Raw genomic sequence first — 15,642 nt, 5'->3', positions numbered from 1 at the left:
CATGCACCCTCTGCTCCTTTGCTGTCAGCAGCCTCCTCGCAATCTAGTCACAGAGCAACTAAACATAAATTTCAGCTTTTTGGAACTGCAGCCTTAGACAGATCACATTTCATAAAGCTTTTTTAGAGAACCCTTAGACTTTCTGTAGGAGAATCGAACAGCTAAGAATAACAAGTATCAAAGGTTCAACACAATGCTTTAATGAAAAACATTTGCTGACAGCAAAGAAGCTCAACTAAGACTTCCACTTAAAACAAACAAAAAAAAAAAAAAGAAATTCTCGGTAAGTATCAAATTCTCGGTAAGTATCCTGCCTCATTGTGGTTTTATGCTGCTACTCACAAACTAACTTTAGAGCAAATTAAAGGCTTTAATAAACCACAAAGTGGTTATGCCACTTCTTACAATTGCTGCAAACTTGCACACTTCGGACAGTGACGCTTAACAAAATGCTCAGAATCAGTGGTAAGTGCAAATGAAGATCAATTGCTCTAAATATCCTTTCATCCAGTTGCATTTCAGATTAATTTCTCCTATGTGCACAAACAATCTACTACTACTCTACCCCTTCCCAAAAGATCTAAATTTTTACTTAGACAGTTGACTGACGTTTACATAATTATTCAACCAAATGCTATTGGATTTCCCCTCAATACAATTATTTGAAATAACTTGTAAGGTATTCTTAAACATAGCATTTAATACATCAGAACCCAAACTGTGCTTTTACGCTATACAAATATTTGATTTCAACTTCTGAGCATTGTTTAATGAAAGTCTCATTGAATACAACTGCATCAGAGACTTGCATGCATGTGCATTAAAAAGCTACAGCTATCAAATAGATATTCTATAGCTGATACTCTTTAATCAATTCTTTAGAAAAGAATCAGATACATACTTGTGTGCATGTGCATTAAATAGCTGTATATATTCTATAGCTGGCACTGTAATCAGTTCTTTAGAAAAGTGCATAATTACATTATTACAACAGTAATAAAATGTAGCAAATATTTTTATGAATAATGATATTTGAACAATCCAAGACAGAGACGCTTGGATCTGGCAGGTGAAAAATGGCAGGAGTGACTCTCCTCACCCTAATTTTGCAGGAAGTCCAGCTCTACAACAAAGAAAGTTAAGAAGGAATCAAGGATTTTTCATAAAGAATAAAACACTCTCAATCTCTTAGAACAAGGATGAGTAGGATTCTTCTTGGCTTTGTCATTCTCCCTCCAGCAGACTGTGCTACAGCATGCCTCTTAATGCAATTCAGATAAGAAATCTGCTAAAAAATCCAGAAGGTTAACTGCACAAGCTAGTCTTGCCAGCGAAGCACAACCCTGCAACTCACACATGCATTTGTTTTGTGACCATTTCCAAAGTGAAAAAAAAGCTTTACTGCCTGATACTCAAAGGTGTTCTTAATTTTCTTTCTAACAGGAGAATTAACTGCTTTCCCATTGAAAACATCTGCGTACAACAACAGTCAGAAACTCACCCCAGAGCTGTACAGCCAGATAGAGGCATAGCCCCCGACCTACCTACGAGTACTGACAGTGTAGCACTGTCAATTCTGACCACACCGTCCTGGGAAAAGAAACCAGCAACGCTGGGATTTGTTTGAATTTTTCTTCCCTTTCCACTTACAGAACAGTAGAGCCTCAGTGGAGAGCCCGGGCAGCCTGTGCTATTCACATGTATATGCTCGCTTTTTAAGTTTAAGTTCCTGTGAGCAATTCAAATCCAAAACATGAGACATCTCTATTCAAAGGTAAAACAGGAACCCTTCAGCAAGAATCTGCTTCAATGAAGACAACACTCCCCTCGCTTGCTCACTATTATCATCACTGAATGATTGAATTTTGCATTTTACTTAAACTTCAGAACTTAGTATCAGAATCTAATTCAGATGGTGTTTCATTTGCTCTGTCAGTAGGCATCAGAAACCTGCAGAAAGGAGATTTCACAACAAACTTTTTCATTCTATTACCCAGTCTGTTGTAAGCTGCTGTACAAGCATTTCTTCAGTTGTATTTGCTGGGAATTTATTTTTTTAATATTACAACATCACTTAGCAGCCCAAATCATGGACTACTACAAATATCAGCTAGAAGAATGTCACTTTACGATTGGAGGATAAGACAAAAGAGAACAAGTAGACAGAATATAGACAGAATGGAACAAGTAGACAGGATATAGACAGAATGGAAAGCAAAAAGATATTAATCACCAGAAAAAGCAATATCATCAGTGGATCAACATCATGACTGTTGTTGAAGTTTTATAGGCATCATACAGGAGAAGTGTTGTATTATGCTAAACAGTTTTGGAAATAAAATATTAAATAAAAAATGGAGATGAGACTATTCTAGGTAGGACTGCAATCCTACTAAGCAAGGATTTTCCTTTCCACACTCTGAATGAAACTCCAAAACACTCAATATTTAGGAAGCAGAAATCAGATGCACAAATACTACGTGATGACCAACAGTTTACATAGCACCACGACAGAAAACATTAATGAATTCCAAACAAAATATGAATAATGAGGCTGATGCTGCTGTTAGATAGCACTGTCATTCTGAGATGTTTTAAATAGACATAGCCTGTGTATTAATAAACTCAGGACAATCTGGGCATTACCAAGGGCTCAACTAAGCATCGCTGCTCTTCTTGTTTGGGTAGCTAACTTTAAGAAGCATATAGGTGAAAAGGAGAGAATCCGCAGGAAGAAAAAGCTTACTAAAAGAAAAAGTGCTTTGGAAAAACAGATGCATGAAGAAATGTTGAAATAACTGTGTTTATGCAGCCTAGGAACTGCAAATGGAGTTCATAACAACTTTGCAATATGCTAATTGTTACAAAGAAGACAGTGGTGAATTTTTCTTGGCATTCTTTCAGATAAGAAAAAGAGTAATTAACTCAATTTTCCATAAAGAAGAAGATTTAAGCGGAATATCAGAAAAAACAAACACTAGACTAATGAACACATTAAAAAAAGTTGATGGCACTAAAGCTGAAAGTTAGAATACAAGGAAGCATCTACGGAGTTCTTTAGTGGAACTTCTCAGGAGATGAAACAGCGCCTATCTAGGATGATTTAGGTACACGCTTACTCCCCTCTGCAAAACAGAATGGACTAGAAAACTTCTTGAGGTCTTTTACACCTTACATTTCCTTGAATTTATTGAGATTTAAAACAACAACAACGAAAAGCCGTGCCACTGAAAATCATCATGATACAAGTAACAATCTGGAAAATAAGAGGGTAATGCTCAGGGATGGAAGATGATGGCAGCAAAGTTTAATTGTGCATGGCTAAGAAAGGGCTTATCTTTAGACATTTAAGGCACAAGCAACCTGCAAGACTTGTTGGTCTGCACAGAATTACAACTACTGAAACAAACCAAACATTTTAATAAAATGGACACACTAACCATAATATTCTGCATTTTCAGGGCCACCACAGGGTGCACTGATGTGTAAAAACTGTAATTACATGTGGCAAGGCATACCACAACTCGGACTAAGGAGTAACAAAGTATAACCCTGTTAGACAAGAAATGCAGGGCACAGTAATATAAGCAAGGAGACAAACAAATCAAAAAGGAGGGGCCCCACCACTTCCTTTGCAACAACATATTTGAATTGATATCATCTATATCCTCAATGGATTCCGTTTATAACTGGAGCATTATTAAGACTTACAGTTAATCTGATAAACAGTACAATGTAGCTTTTTGTAAAAACAGAATCTCCTGGGTTTTAGTGATTTATCAAATTAATCTTGCAGGGACTTCCTTTGGGTATAATGGATTCAGAATCTCATATTCATGGTCCATCTGTATTTCTGTATGAACCCTCTTATTTCCAATAGATGCTTTTCAAACTGTTAACCCCTCCTGTTCTGGTTATAAAAGATTATGTGCATTAACAAAAAGACATTAAAAACTTCTTTTTGAGGAACAAATTTTTTTACCACTGCATAACTAAATTACAAATAACACCCTCACTAGTATGTCAGAAAATAATAAGATATATTGAGTGTATTTTCTAGAAAAACTGAAGGCTCATGCACCTATTTTATGGTCTGTCTGTATCCCATCATTACATAACATAGATTTAGCTTAGTGTCTAAGAATGCTGGAGAACAGCAGGCAACTTTGACTTAATGTCGGAATGCATAAATAATACAAGCACAAATATCTTTGTATTTGGTAAAAGATGCATTATAACCTTAGGAAGATTTTTGGTTTAACCATTTGTGATTACAAAAATAAATACCCACAACAAAACACATTGGTTTTGTAACCATGAAAGAGATTACTCAAAGGTTTGCATTACAGCAGCTTTCAAGTGACCCAAGCACCACAGTCTCACATCTTAGTGAAGTCAAAGCCTGCTGTGGGTTAGCCTTTATCTTACTGACCTTTCGATGCTCTTGGAGATTTGTTGCTGAGGAACATTTCTTATTGCACACTGAACACATCAGCTTCTTCCTAGAATTTCCTGAAACAGAAACAAAATACCACCAACATCTTAAAAAGGAAGTGCTCAAAAAGAACCTAAATATTTCCACTGAGTCTGTGACTTTTCACAGGTCACTTAACTGACATAAGATTTTTACATTTGTATCCCATCTTCAAAGTGTTCCGTATCAGGAGTTCTCTGTGGGTGTCCAACAAACCACTAACTGACGGAATGTAAATCAAGAAAACTAGAACAATAAAGAAAAAAACCCTTCAAATAGACATTATCGCACATCACCAATCCAATATGAAGAGCACAGTTCACAACGAGGAAGAACTCACTTTATAACTGAACAGTTGAAGTCAATATAGGAGTTCGTGCAACAATGATAAAAAAAGATCCCAAAATGAAGTCAAAACCACCATTTCCCAGTTTTCTTTATTCAGAAAGCATTAAGAATTCTACTAAATAAAATAATATATCATTAATGGACTTTAACTGAGCAAGACAGGGAAACTGTATCTGCACCAAATCATGAATTCAAATTTCATCTATGTCGTGGTTTTGTTAGTGAGGGGGGGCCTAAGGTGGTAGCTTCTGTAGGAAACTGCTAGAAGTCGCTCCCCTTTGTTCAGTGGACTCGGCCGGGCCTAGGGCGGACCCACTGCTGGCCAAGGCCGAGCCGATTGGTAGTAGAATGTCCCATGATAACGCCTCTGCGATAACGTATTTAAGAAGGGGAAAACAGGAAAAAAAAAAAAAAAAAGAGAAGAGAAGACGTGAAGAAGCTGAGCGGGGGCAGAGGCGCAGAGGGGGAGGCGCAGGCCTCATGGGCCTTGCAGGCCTCACCCTCTGGCCTCTCGCCAGGCAGCCGACTTGGTCCGACTCGGTCCAGCCCGGCTGCAAGAAGTGGAGAGGAGATGAGAAGTGAATAAGATGTAAAAAAGGTCCTGGGAGACATCTACCAGCCTGTTGTGAGGAATGGCTGCAGACGCCAAGGTCAGTTCAGAAGGAGGGGGAGGAGTAACGTGGCTCCTGGCCAAGATTCCCCTGCAGCCTGGGGTGACGACCATGGTGGAGCAGGTTGTCCCCCTGCAGCCCATGGAGGTCCACGGAGGAGCAGAGATCCTCTTGGAGCCCGTGAAGGACCCCATACCGGGGGGAGGTGGAGGCCTGAAGGCAGCTGTGGCCCGTGGAGGGCCCGCTGGGACAGCTGTTCTGAAGGGACTGCACCCGTGGAAGAGATGACCCACGCCGGAGCAGTTCCACAAAGGACTGTGGCGTAGGGGTGGGACCCCACAACGGAGCAGGGGAGGAATGTGAGGAGTTCTTCCCCCAACCATGAAGCAGCGGCGTGAAACAACATGTGATGAACTGACCACAACCCCCATTCCCTCTTCCCCCCTGTGCCGCTCGGGGTGGGGAAGGTGGTAGAGATAATGTTAAGCTCGGGAAGAGGGAGGGGTGGGGGGGAGGTTATCTTGTTCTCTGTCTCATTATCCTGCTGTTTGTCGTAATAAATGAATAGTTTTCCCCAAGTCGAGTCTGTTTTGCCCGTGACGGTAACTTTAAGGATTTCTCCCTGTCCTTATCTCAAACCTCGAGCCGTTTTTCCTTATATTTTTTCTCCCTGTTCTCTCGGAAGGTGGGGGGAGTGAGAGAGAGACTGTGTAGTCTGGTCCGATCGGGGCTGAACTACGACAATCTAAAATGTAAATTACAAACAAGCTACAGCTCAGCTACCAGACATACTTTCCTTCCCTTTTCACAGTTGCTTTAAAAAGTGACAGAGCATTTAATTGGATGTATCTATTATTTACCTTTTGAAATTCATTTTAGAAACCCACAAAGCTATTTTGTTACAAGACAAAGCCACCACAAATTTAATTCTTTGTTTATAATCACATGCCCATGCAAGGTATTTCCTAGCTTATGTTCACATTAAAATGAACACTAAAAAGCACGGACACTGAACTAAAGAGGAGGTGTGTACTGCTTAGTCAAGCACAGAGGAAGTATGGATCATAAACAAGCTCATTAGATGCTTCCAGCTCAATTTCTCAGACTCTCAGCATCCTGTATCTTTCCTGCTCTCCTAAAGAATTCATATGATGTTGATTCTTCTTATTACCACGTACCCCTGTCAATCACTTCAAGGTTCAATACTTAAATTTGTAGTATAAAAAAGTACTTAATCTCACATATGCACTTGCTATTATAAAACTTATGATAAGTATTTATATAGACTGATACACACATAAATACAAGGAATACACTTAGTACTTCAACTTGCAACAGCATTAATGAGACCTTTTCAGAGGAGAGAAAAGTGACAGTGAATACACCTTCATAGCTTTGCGTAACGGGCAACACATGTAACAATCCTTTCCACTTTCCCTTGCCTCCAGCTAACACAAGGCAGGAAGGTATTCTAGCAGTGTCCCTCAACAGTAGTAGTTTATTTTCCTTCCTGCACTGATACCAGTTGTGATTGCTATGACTCCCAAGTGGTGAAATAAAAGCTCTGCTCATTGTGCAGGCAAAGCAAAATTATCCTCCAGGCGTCTGCTCTCAGTCATGTCTGGAGCGATCATTCAAGAGAATTGTGGAATTTGTATACCACTACATAACTAACCAAAGCTAAGCCTAAACATAACAATGCTCATGGATGAAAAAAATTCTTACTCATACTGAAAAAAGGAGATAATCTTTTATAAGAATGGTTATGGAAGGGTTTCTGTACACTGTAAGAGTTTGGCAGAGGAAAGCAATTTCATGTAATGAAAATCTTACAAAGGATCTCGGTGCTGTCATCACCAACTAAAGACTTTTTTCTTTGCACTCTGGGGTTCTGCTCTCCCCACACATACCAATCTTCCATTGACATTGAGAGAGGACATGCAGAGAGAGCAGAATGCCAGAACTGAGGTCTGCATTGTGGACCTGAGAGCAGTATTTTGCCCTTTCATGAAAGCAGAGTGAAGTTTGATTGAAAACTATTGACTCACAGTGCACAGATATAAAAATGCTAGGGCCTGACGGGACTAGTGGATTGTCTGCTCTGGCTTCCTGCACAACAGAGGCTATAGAATTTTTTGCAATACCCTCATCAAGCCTAATCATTTGTGAAGCATGTCTTCCAGAAAGACATCCCATTGTGTCCTGAAAATACCAAAAAATCAAGAACTCGCCACTTCCTGTAGCAGTTTGTGCCAGTGGTTGATTGTCCTCACTACTGAAGTGTTTTGCTTTGTCTATTATTTGCCTAGTTTAAACCTCCCCAGATTCCTATTACATTGTCTGCAGTAGACTAATGATTCATCTGGTATACAGTTAATCTCCACCTGCGGGAGGAGGCATAGTTACTCCTGTAGTTAATTACTTCTTAATTTTCTTTTGGATACAAAGGAATCCATTCAAAAAGAAACCAAAGACAATGTTTACTCTGATTTGCAAATTTAAGGCTAGGAACATGTTAGAGAGGTTTTTTTTCTGAAGAAACATTAAACTCTTTCTTACCACTGTGAACGTTTTCTTTATGTTTTTTCAGGGCATCCTTACTCTTGAACCTCTTGCCGCAGCTATCTGCCTTGCATATGAATCTGGCATCCCCTCTGCATGCCTCCTTGTGCTGTTCATAACTATATGTGACAACCAGTAAAGAAACCAAAACAACACATAAAGCAGTATCTACAGAAACCAGACCCATAGCAAGTACTCTGAGCTTAACGCATGCTGCACTGCAGAGTTCCAGGGCACTCCATCTCATGCATTACTTACAGCGAGTAGAAATGAAAGCATTTGACTTCTTTCACTGTTAGGATTCACAGAAACTAACAAGCTTGAAAGCTAGCATGCAAAGGGAGGCCAGCAATGATATGACAGCAGTCCAGTAACTCAGACACAAAACCTCGATTCTGAGCTGAAGGAAGTATTGCACACAGAGCACTGGAAACTTCTTGAGGAGTCTCCTGGGCTGATATTCTCTGTGCACTGAAGTACGCTAAAGAAAAATAAAAAATAAAACATCCAAAATAAGGGGGACATTCACAATTTACACAGGCTTGCAGTAGCTAAAAGCATATATACAGCTGTACAAATCTTTAAGTAGGTGTTCAATCTATTTCATATGTGAAGTCTCCTGGAATTTAGTGGGTCTAATCGAATGCATAAACAGCAAGTCAGGATCATACTGCTTTATCCTCACAAAGATTAATCTTACTCTGCACGATGTAAAAATTTACTTAACTAGCTATACAGCACAAATCCAACTTTCACCATAGACTAGAAGGAACAAGTCAAAGTTCAAGAGAAAATATTAAATTGCTTCCACCAAATACTTGTCTGCTACGTAATTTTATTTATTTCCATGAAAGAACACAGAGCTCATACAGAGCTGCCAGTTCCAGGAATGTTCACATCATTCAGATGTAAGAAAGATCAATTTATTACAAGAGCAGCCTTAAGTGCACTCTATGCAATCTGAGTCTGTTTCTTTCCAATACCAGAGCCAGATTAAATGTACTAGCTATAATCACTTCAAGCATCTAATGTCCTATCTGTAATTAAATGTATAATAAAAAGTAACATATCTATTTAATTCCAAGAAAAATTCTATAAACAACAAAATACAAAAAGTTATGGTTTTGTACAAAAGTATAATTGCAAGGTATATGACTTCAGTGATAAAACTGCTTATTTACACTATCAAGGACAGTAAAGATGTGTTCTGAAATCTCACATCTTTCATGTTTCTATTTGGTTTTTTTTCCATCATCCAAATATTTACTTAAGCAAATGTGAAGAATTGTTTTTCCTTTTTTTTGTCCCTCCAGATCATAATTTTCTTTCTTCTAAATCTTACTTTAGCTCTGTAACAACATTCACAGCTTAAAAACTGTATCTCCTAAACTACTAAATAGTCCACTAATGAAGACCAATGGTTTTGCACCAAACAGCAGCTCTTGATTTTAAAACAAAAAAAAATTAGCAACATTTTTGCAATTCAAATTGAAGCCTCCAACAAATACAAGAAATTAACGTATTAAAAAACTAATGTAAAGGGTAAGGGTACAAATATATAAGTATAAAAATCTAAGTTTTAACTGTGATAAAACCAAGAGAAATAAATGATAGAATGAAATTGATTTAAACGATCCCTAAAAAAGCACTCTTGTTTCTACTCACTGTCTTTGTAGAGCTTGTTTAACAGGGAATTTCTTTCCACAGTTTCGGCACTTAAATTCCTTTTCCTCGCTGGGCTTTTGGTGCAAAGTCTGAAGATGTTCAGCTAGAATCTCCTGGCTGGCAAAACTGGATTCACAGTTTGGGCATGCATGGTCCTCTTTACAGGTGAGGGCATCTGCATGATTGAAGGCAAAACCAGTAAAGGAGTAGTTTTCAGGGAATATTTTGGTTACATTAAGAGACTCTCTGCCAGACACAAATTATGCAAAATGGCACCACAAAATTCACAAAATTTCTCTGAATAGATTATAGACAGCCCATCTTGAGTGGATTACCATCAGCATTATTGAAAATGGATACAAAGTATTAAACTGGGTGTGACTGAGGCTGTCAGCCTTAGTCAGACATCCAGGTTGTCTCTACTTTGATAAAGATGCTGAGAATTCTCCAGACTGCTCAGGTCACCTAACTTTTCTTAAACATCTTACCTTAGGATTGCCTGAACTGTTTTATGAAAAGGTTTACTTCTCTCCCATCTAAGTAAGAGGGAAACTACTCCTCTTAGAGCAAAAACTTAGCTTTCATCAGACTGTACGTCAGGTGAAATGAACCCCATCTCCAATTCTAAAATTAAAGGTAACTTCTCATGAAATCTACGCTCACTCATTCACTCAGTAATTCACAAGACTGGCTGTTTCTTATTAGGCAAAGAAAAGAACCTCAACTCAATCCCAAATAAAGATATAAAAAATCATATAAGAGCTCAGACTAAGCCTGGGGAGCCTTCTAGTTCCCCTGTCCTATAGAGTCAGTGTTCTCTAACTTACACATAATGCTCACCTGCAATTTTTTCACCAGCTGGTTGCACTTCTTTATTGTTGCCACTGTCTTCATCTTCTTGGATAACAGTTACTTCTTCTTCTTCTTCCTCCTCCTCTTCTTCCATGTCACTGTCCAAGTACCCAATCAGAAGTTCTGTGTCTGTTTCAATATCTTCCACAGCCAGATAGAATATATTTTCCCCTTCCTGTTGCAAACAGTAAGTAGAACACAATGAATAATTATGTCAGAAAAAGTAAAACCTAGAGACAAGTATGGACCTTGAACATGAGCCCTCCTCCTCTCCAAACACACTCTGCCTGACAAGAACTTCAGAGTTTGAAAACTAAACATTTGAGTACTAGAAAAATAACAAAATTTAAATAACTGATACAGCTTTAGCTTTGTTCCCTGTTGACTGCATGAATTATAAGACAGCGTTCAGTAGAATGTTAACATAGTGTTATTTTCTTTCTCTCCTTCAGATTCCCAGCCTTTTTAATGATCAAGCTTTCAACCTTGGTCAGTCATCTTCACTATCAAGTCAGCTGGTTTAAATCAGTGTAGATACACAGAGCCACAGAATGCCAAAGATCCAGCCCAGATTCTGCATGAGAGGACAAACTACATAATAATAGGCTCCAAAACCTTCTCCATAATGAATAAACAAGCTTCCAAATACATACATAAACTAACAACTTTGCTCTTTGACAGTATTTAATTACAGTTACCAAGGCTGGCACGGGGTGGTGAGATATTCAGCAAACTCAGCTGTTTCCTAAACTCATATAACAGAGCTGCTTTTTGTTTGGCGCTTTTTTTTTTTTCTTCCCTGTATGTGAACCAATTGCTTTAGGCACTGTCCAAAGCACCAAAGGAGACTCATTTTCAGGCAAGAAGACGTCCAAGTTCTATCATAAATCTTAAAGCTTAGCTGATTAACACCCAGAGAAGTTAATTGAAGCTTCTTTATGCTACATCTAGCCATATATTTTGTAACAAGCTTCCTAGCACAAGGACAAGATAATGATGTTTAATTTTTGTAATACACTAAGATTAATTTAAACTGTCAACAGGAATGTAGTATTCCTCGAGCTTTAGAAGGTCTGTTATACATTACAGAAGATACTGTCACACAAGAGTGAAACCTATTGAATTCAATAGACTTGATACAGCTGCTGCTTTCAAGGACACCCCGCTTTTCTGTCCTTATCTCAACAGCAGCATTTGAAAACAAAACAAATTATGGTGGATTTTTTTTCAAGATAATTCTACAATCTATATATTTATTAGCATGCCACCCTAACTTTTGCAGACATCTAGAAGTTGCTGGTTTTTGTATGTCTCTGTCAAGTTGCAGAGACCTTTAATTTACTACAGCCTAAACTCAAAACAAATAATGTACTGAAAGTCTTTACATGAGGAAAAGTAAAAGATCTTTCTACACTCAGTCTCCACTTAGATATGATAAAACCATTGTGATAAACCTCCAATACATCACTGTTTAGAACAACCTTATTCTAAAAGCAAGACCACCTTATAAATGGAAGCATATGCCTATTACTGGCTTGCCAAAAAAAAAAAAAAAAAAGTCAATCATGTATCCCAGTCAAAAATCAAGTCCCAAACTTACTCATTAAAGGACCAAATAGCACACCTTTCAACTAGATCATACGTGGCATGTCTTACAGCACACAGTAAATCTGGGAGAAGAGCAATCACAACTATTCAGGTTAACCTAAACCGAGTGCATGAATCCCAGCAGCCAAGTTCTTATCAATACCGCTGCATCCTCGCCACTTCTGCACTTCCCTGTGTGCATCTTGGGCTTATTTTACAGCTGTGTCTAAAAACATCCCAGCTCTTTCCCATTTCTGTACTTTAGGTTATTAAAAAAGATTAATGGAAGAAGTACTAAGGACTCTCAATGCTCGAGTGCTCTTGGTTGCATTAGCATTGAAAAGAAATTAGCTTTGGTGCCAGTCCAAACTAAAACACCGCTCAAACTCATTTCTCCTCCAAGGCTAATTAGTTTGGCTGTTCCAGCCAAACAAATGCTAATAGTCAGGTATTCAGAGCACTAATTAATTCTGATATACCAACACTGTAGTAGCTCCTCAAGGCACCATTTTCAGTGAAACCAATGGAAGTTGTCCAGAAACCACAAAGGAATTTAAGTCTCTTCCTCCACCAGCAGCACCTGCATGAAGAACATTTATCTACATGCACACAGACACAGACGCAGTGAACACAGTAAGAAATTTTTCAAATAATTTTAATAATCCTCCCATTTCTAAGAACACATCTGCAGTTGTTCTATTTGCCCATCTGTTTAGGCCATGCTGGTTGTTTTTCTAACAATGTTCTTCTACAGTCCTTGGGAGAAAACTCTAGTGCTGGTCATTGTGGCATCACAACCTCCCTTCACACTGCTCCTGGTTTATTATTCCACTTTCCTTCTCTCACCCCCTGCCTTGACTGTCATCTTTTAAGCTATGAGCCACACTAACTTGCCCAGCAAACAGAGTTTTCTTGTTCTAACAGCTCTTGCTATCCCATGTTTGCTCCAGTAAAAGCACCTCTTGCGATTCAGATTCTTGGTTTTTCCATACAGTTACACATCTTCACGTGTGTTTTTTAAGAGGGGAGGCTGAGACGGAACACTGATAGCCCATCACACTTTTACGCAAAAGTGTAAGATATGTCATCAGTCATGAAAGCTGAAAACATAGGAGGAGGAGAAAGCAGATAGTCTTGTGTTACCTGAGGGAAAGTAGGGCTTTTCCATCCTCCAGAGCTTGACCAGCTGGCTCCAACCCCACCTTCCTAATCCTTACCAGGATTCCCTCCCTCCCCTCCGCCCCATGCCCATAACCACTCATCCTCTTAAAGTACTACCTGGCTTCCCTCAACACCGAATTTCCTGACAGCAAGCCAGCTCTTCAGCATACCTGTTCTGCAGGTTCGCCTTTGCCACCTCTCCAAACAAGCACACTCCCTTTCCTGATCTTTGCCTGCAGCTCCAGGATGTCATGTTTGCCAGAGCAAAACCAATCTTGGCAATGTCTGTAAAGGCAGAAACCCCAGTCCAGGAAATGTGTGGAGATGTGTCGCCCCACTTGGGACCAAGCTACACAGTCTCTCACTCACTCTCCCCACCCTCTGAGGGAATGGGGGAGAGATAATATAAAAAAAAAAAAGCTCAAGGTTTGAGATAAGGACAGGGAGAAATCATTACCATTACGGGCAAAACAGACTCGACTTGGGAGAACTATTGCAATTTATTAATAATAAAACCAAACCAAGATAATGAAGGAGGGAAAAAAAAACCCAAAAAACTTCCCCCCACCCCTCCCCTCTTCCTGGGCTTAACTTCATCCCAAATTATCTCCACCTGCTTCCTCCCACCCCGAGAGGCACAGGGGGAAATGGGGGTTATGGTCAACTCATCATTTGTCACTTTCTGCTGCTTCTTCCTCCCCAGGAGAAAAACTCCTCATGTTCCTCCCCTGCTCCAGTGTGGGGTCCCTCCCATGGGCTACAGTCCTTCACAAACTGCTCTGGCGTGGGCCATTTTTCGACAGGGTGCAGTCCCGAACGGCTGCCCCAGCGTGGGCCCTCTATTGGCCACAGCCTCCTTCAGGCATCCGCCTGCTCCTGTGTGGGGTCCTCCCCGGGCTGCAGGTAAATCTCTGCCCCTCCATGGACCTCCATGGGCTGCAGGGGGATCTCTGCTCCTCCATGGGCCTCCATGGGCTGCAGGGGGATCTCTGCTCCTCCATGGGCCTCCATGGGCTGCAGGGGCACAGCCGGCCTCACCACGGGCCGCAGAGGAATCTTGTCAGGAGCCACTTTACTCCTCCTCTTTTTCCTTCTGCACTGACCTTGGCATCTGCAGCCATTCCTGTCACCTGAAATTCTTCACAACCAGCTCAGGCAGATGCCTCTCAGGTTCTCTTCACATCTCCTCTCTTCACTTCTCTCAGCCAGGCCAAGCCAGGCCCAGTTGGCTGCCCAGCGGGAGGCCAGAGGGTGAGGGCCGCAAGGCCCACAACGCTCATGCCTCTCCCTCTCTGCCTCCACTTCTTCACATCTTTTTTATTAATTTATTTTTTTTATTTTCCCCTTGTTAAATGTGTTATCACAGAGGCCTTATCACTGCCACCAATAAGCTTGGCCCTGCGCAGCAGCAAGCCCGCCCTACAGCTGGACAGGTCCACCAGACAAAGGGGAAACTTCCCTTCTCGCAGAAGCTGCCACTGTAGCCCCCTCCAAGCTGCACAAAACCAGCACAAGGTGATTTCTTGGGGGCTGTGACATGAGAAGACAAAGCCACTAGCTCAGGGACAGGAAAAATAAAAAATGGCATGCAGTGCCAGGACAGATACCATCAGAATAACGATGCCTTCCCAAGAGGGAGAGCAGATTAGACTTCAGGATTTGCATCTCCATCTGCTAAAGTCAGACCAAACCCTGCAAATAAATATGTGCATATTCAGCTTTTTTCAACACAAGTAGTACCTCTTCATGTTATATGTAATTACTTATACCATCTACATATCTACACAGCTTCAAAGTCACTCATATAGAATATACAAGTTACTTTAGCAGTTGATTATGAGATAATTTAGTTTGCTTTCCCTGTGCTTTTGATCATTTTGGACATGCTGATCGTGTTTATTCTATTCTTTCCTGTATTTTTTTCAAATGTTTTTATGTGGAAGTTTTTATAGGACTTGCCACTTTTTTCTTTTGAAATCATCCTTTAATTCCAGTATGATCCTTTAGAAAGACGTGCAAAAAGCACTAAGCACACTCTAAGCAAGGTGTAACATTATGCAATCCAGCATAACAGTTTCTTTCCATTTCTTTATTTAAATAATTATTTTTATTACAAAAAAACCCACTGGTATGGATATTTCATTAAAACTTCTATTCAGAAGTTCAGGTCATTTTACGGAGCGTTTAATTTAAAATATAATAATACACATTAATTGCTCACACTGCTCCTTCTTGTGAACCTTACTCTGCATTTGCTAACATTGACTGTAATTTGCTATCGCACTGCCGATGGACTATGACATGTTAATCACCAATTAACACCTAGAACTCCTCATGTACAAGGACCTTTCATATTTGGTACTATAAGCAGGACAACAAATC

At 39.9% G+C, this 15,642-nt stretch overlaps 1 protein-coding gene across 2 annotated transcripts in view; it reads right to left on the bottom strand.

Annotated features, from left to right (window-relative positions):
* The window catches only part of PRDM5 (PR/SET domain 5), an 81,649-nt gene that overhangs the window by 49,337 nt on the left and 16,670 nt on the right, over positions 1–15,642 (bottom strand). For both annotated transcript variants that reach the window (XM_086746905.1, XM_086746906.1), the window contains exons 4-8: positions 10,501–10,687; positions 9,661–9,835; positions 8,384–8,476; positions 7,993–8,114; positions 4,433–4,512 (exon numbers count right to left, since the gene is read on the bottom strand). In XM_086746905.1, coding sequence (XP_086603031.1) covers positions 4,433–4,512; positions 7,993–8,114; positions 8,384–8,476; positions 9,661–9,835; positions 10,501–10,687 — 657 coding nt within the window. The remainder of the gene's footprint in view (positions 1–4,432; positions 4,513–7,992; positions 8,115–8,383; positions 8,477–9,660; positions 9,836–10,500; positions 10,688–15,642) is intronic.

The sequence above is a fragment of the Chlamydotis macqueenii genome, chromosome 4 (genome assembly GCF_036417535.1).
Source record: "Chlamydotis macqueenii isolate bChlMac1 chromosome 4, bChlMac1.mat, whole genome shotgun sequence".
Taxonomy (NCBI): Eukaryota; Metazoa; Chordata; class Aves; order Otidiformes; family Otididae; genus Chlamydotis; species Chlamydotis macqueenii.
Note: the sequence above shows the minus strand (reverse complement) of the source record. Positions and strands in the feature narration are given on the sequence as shown.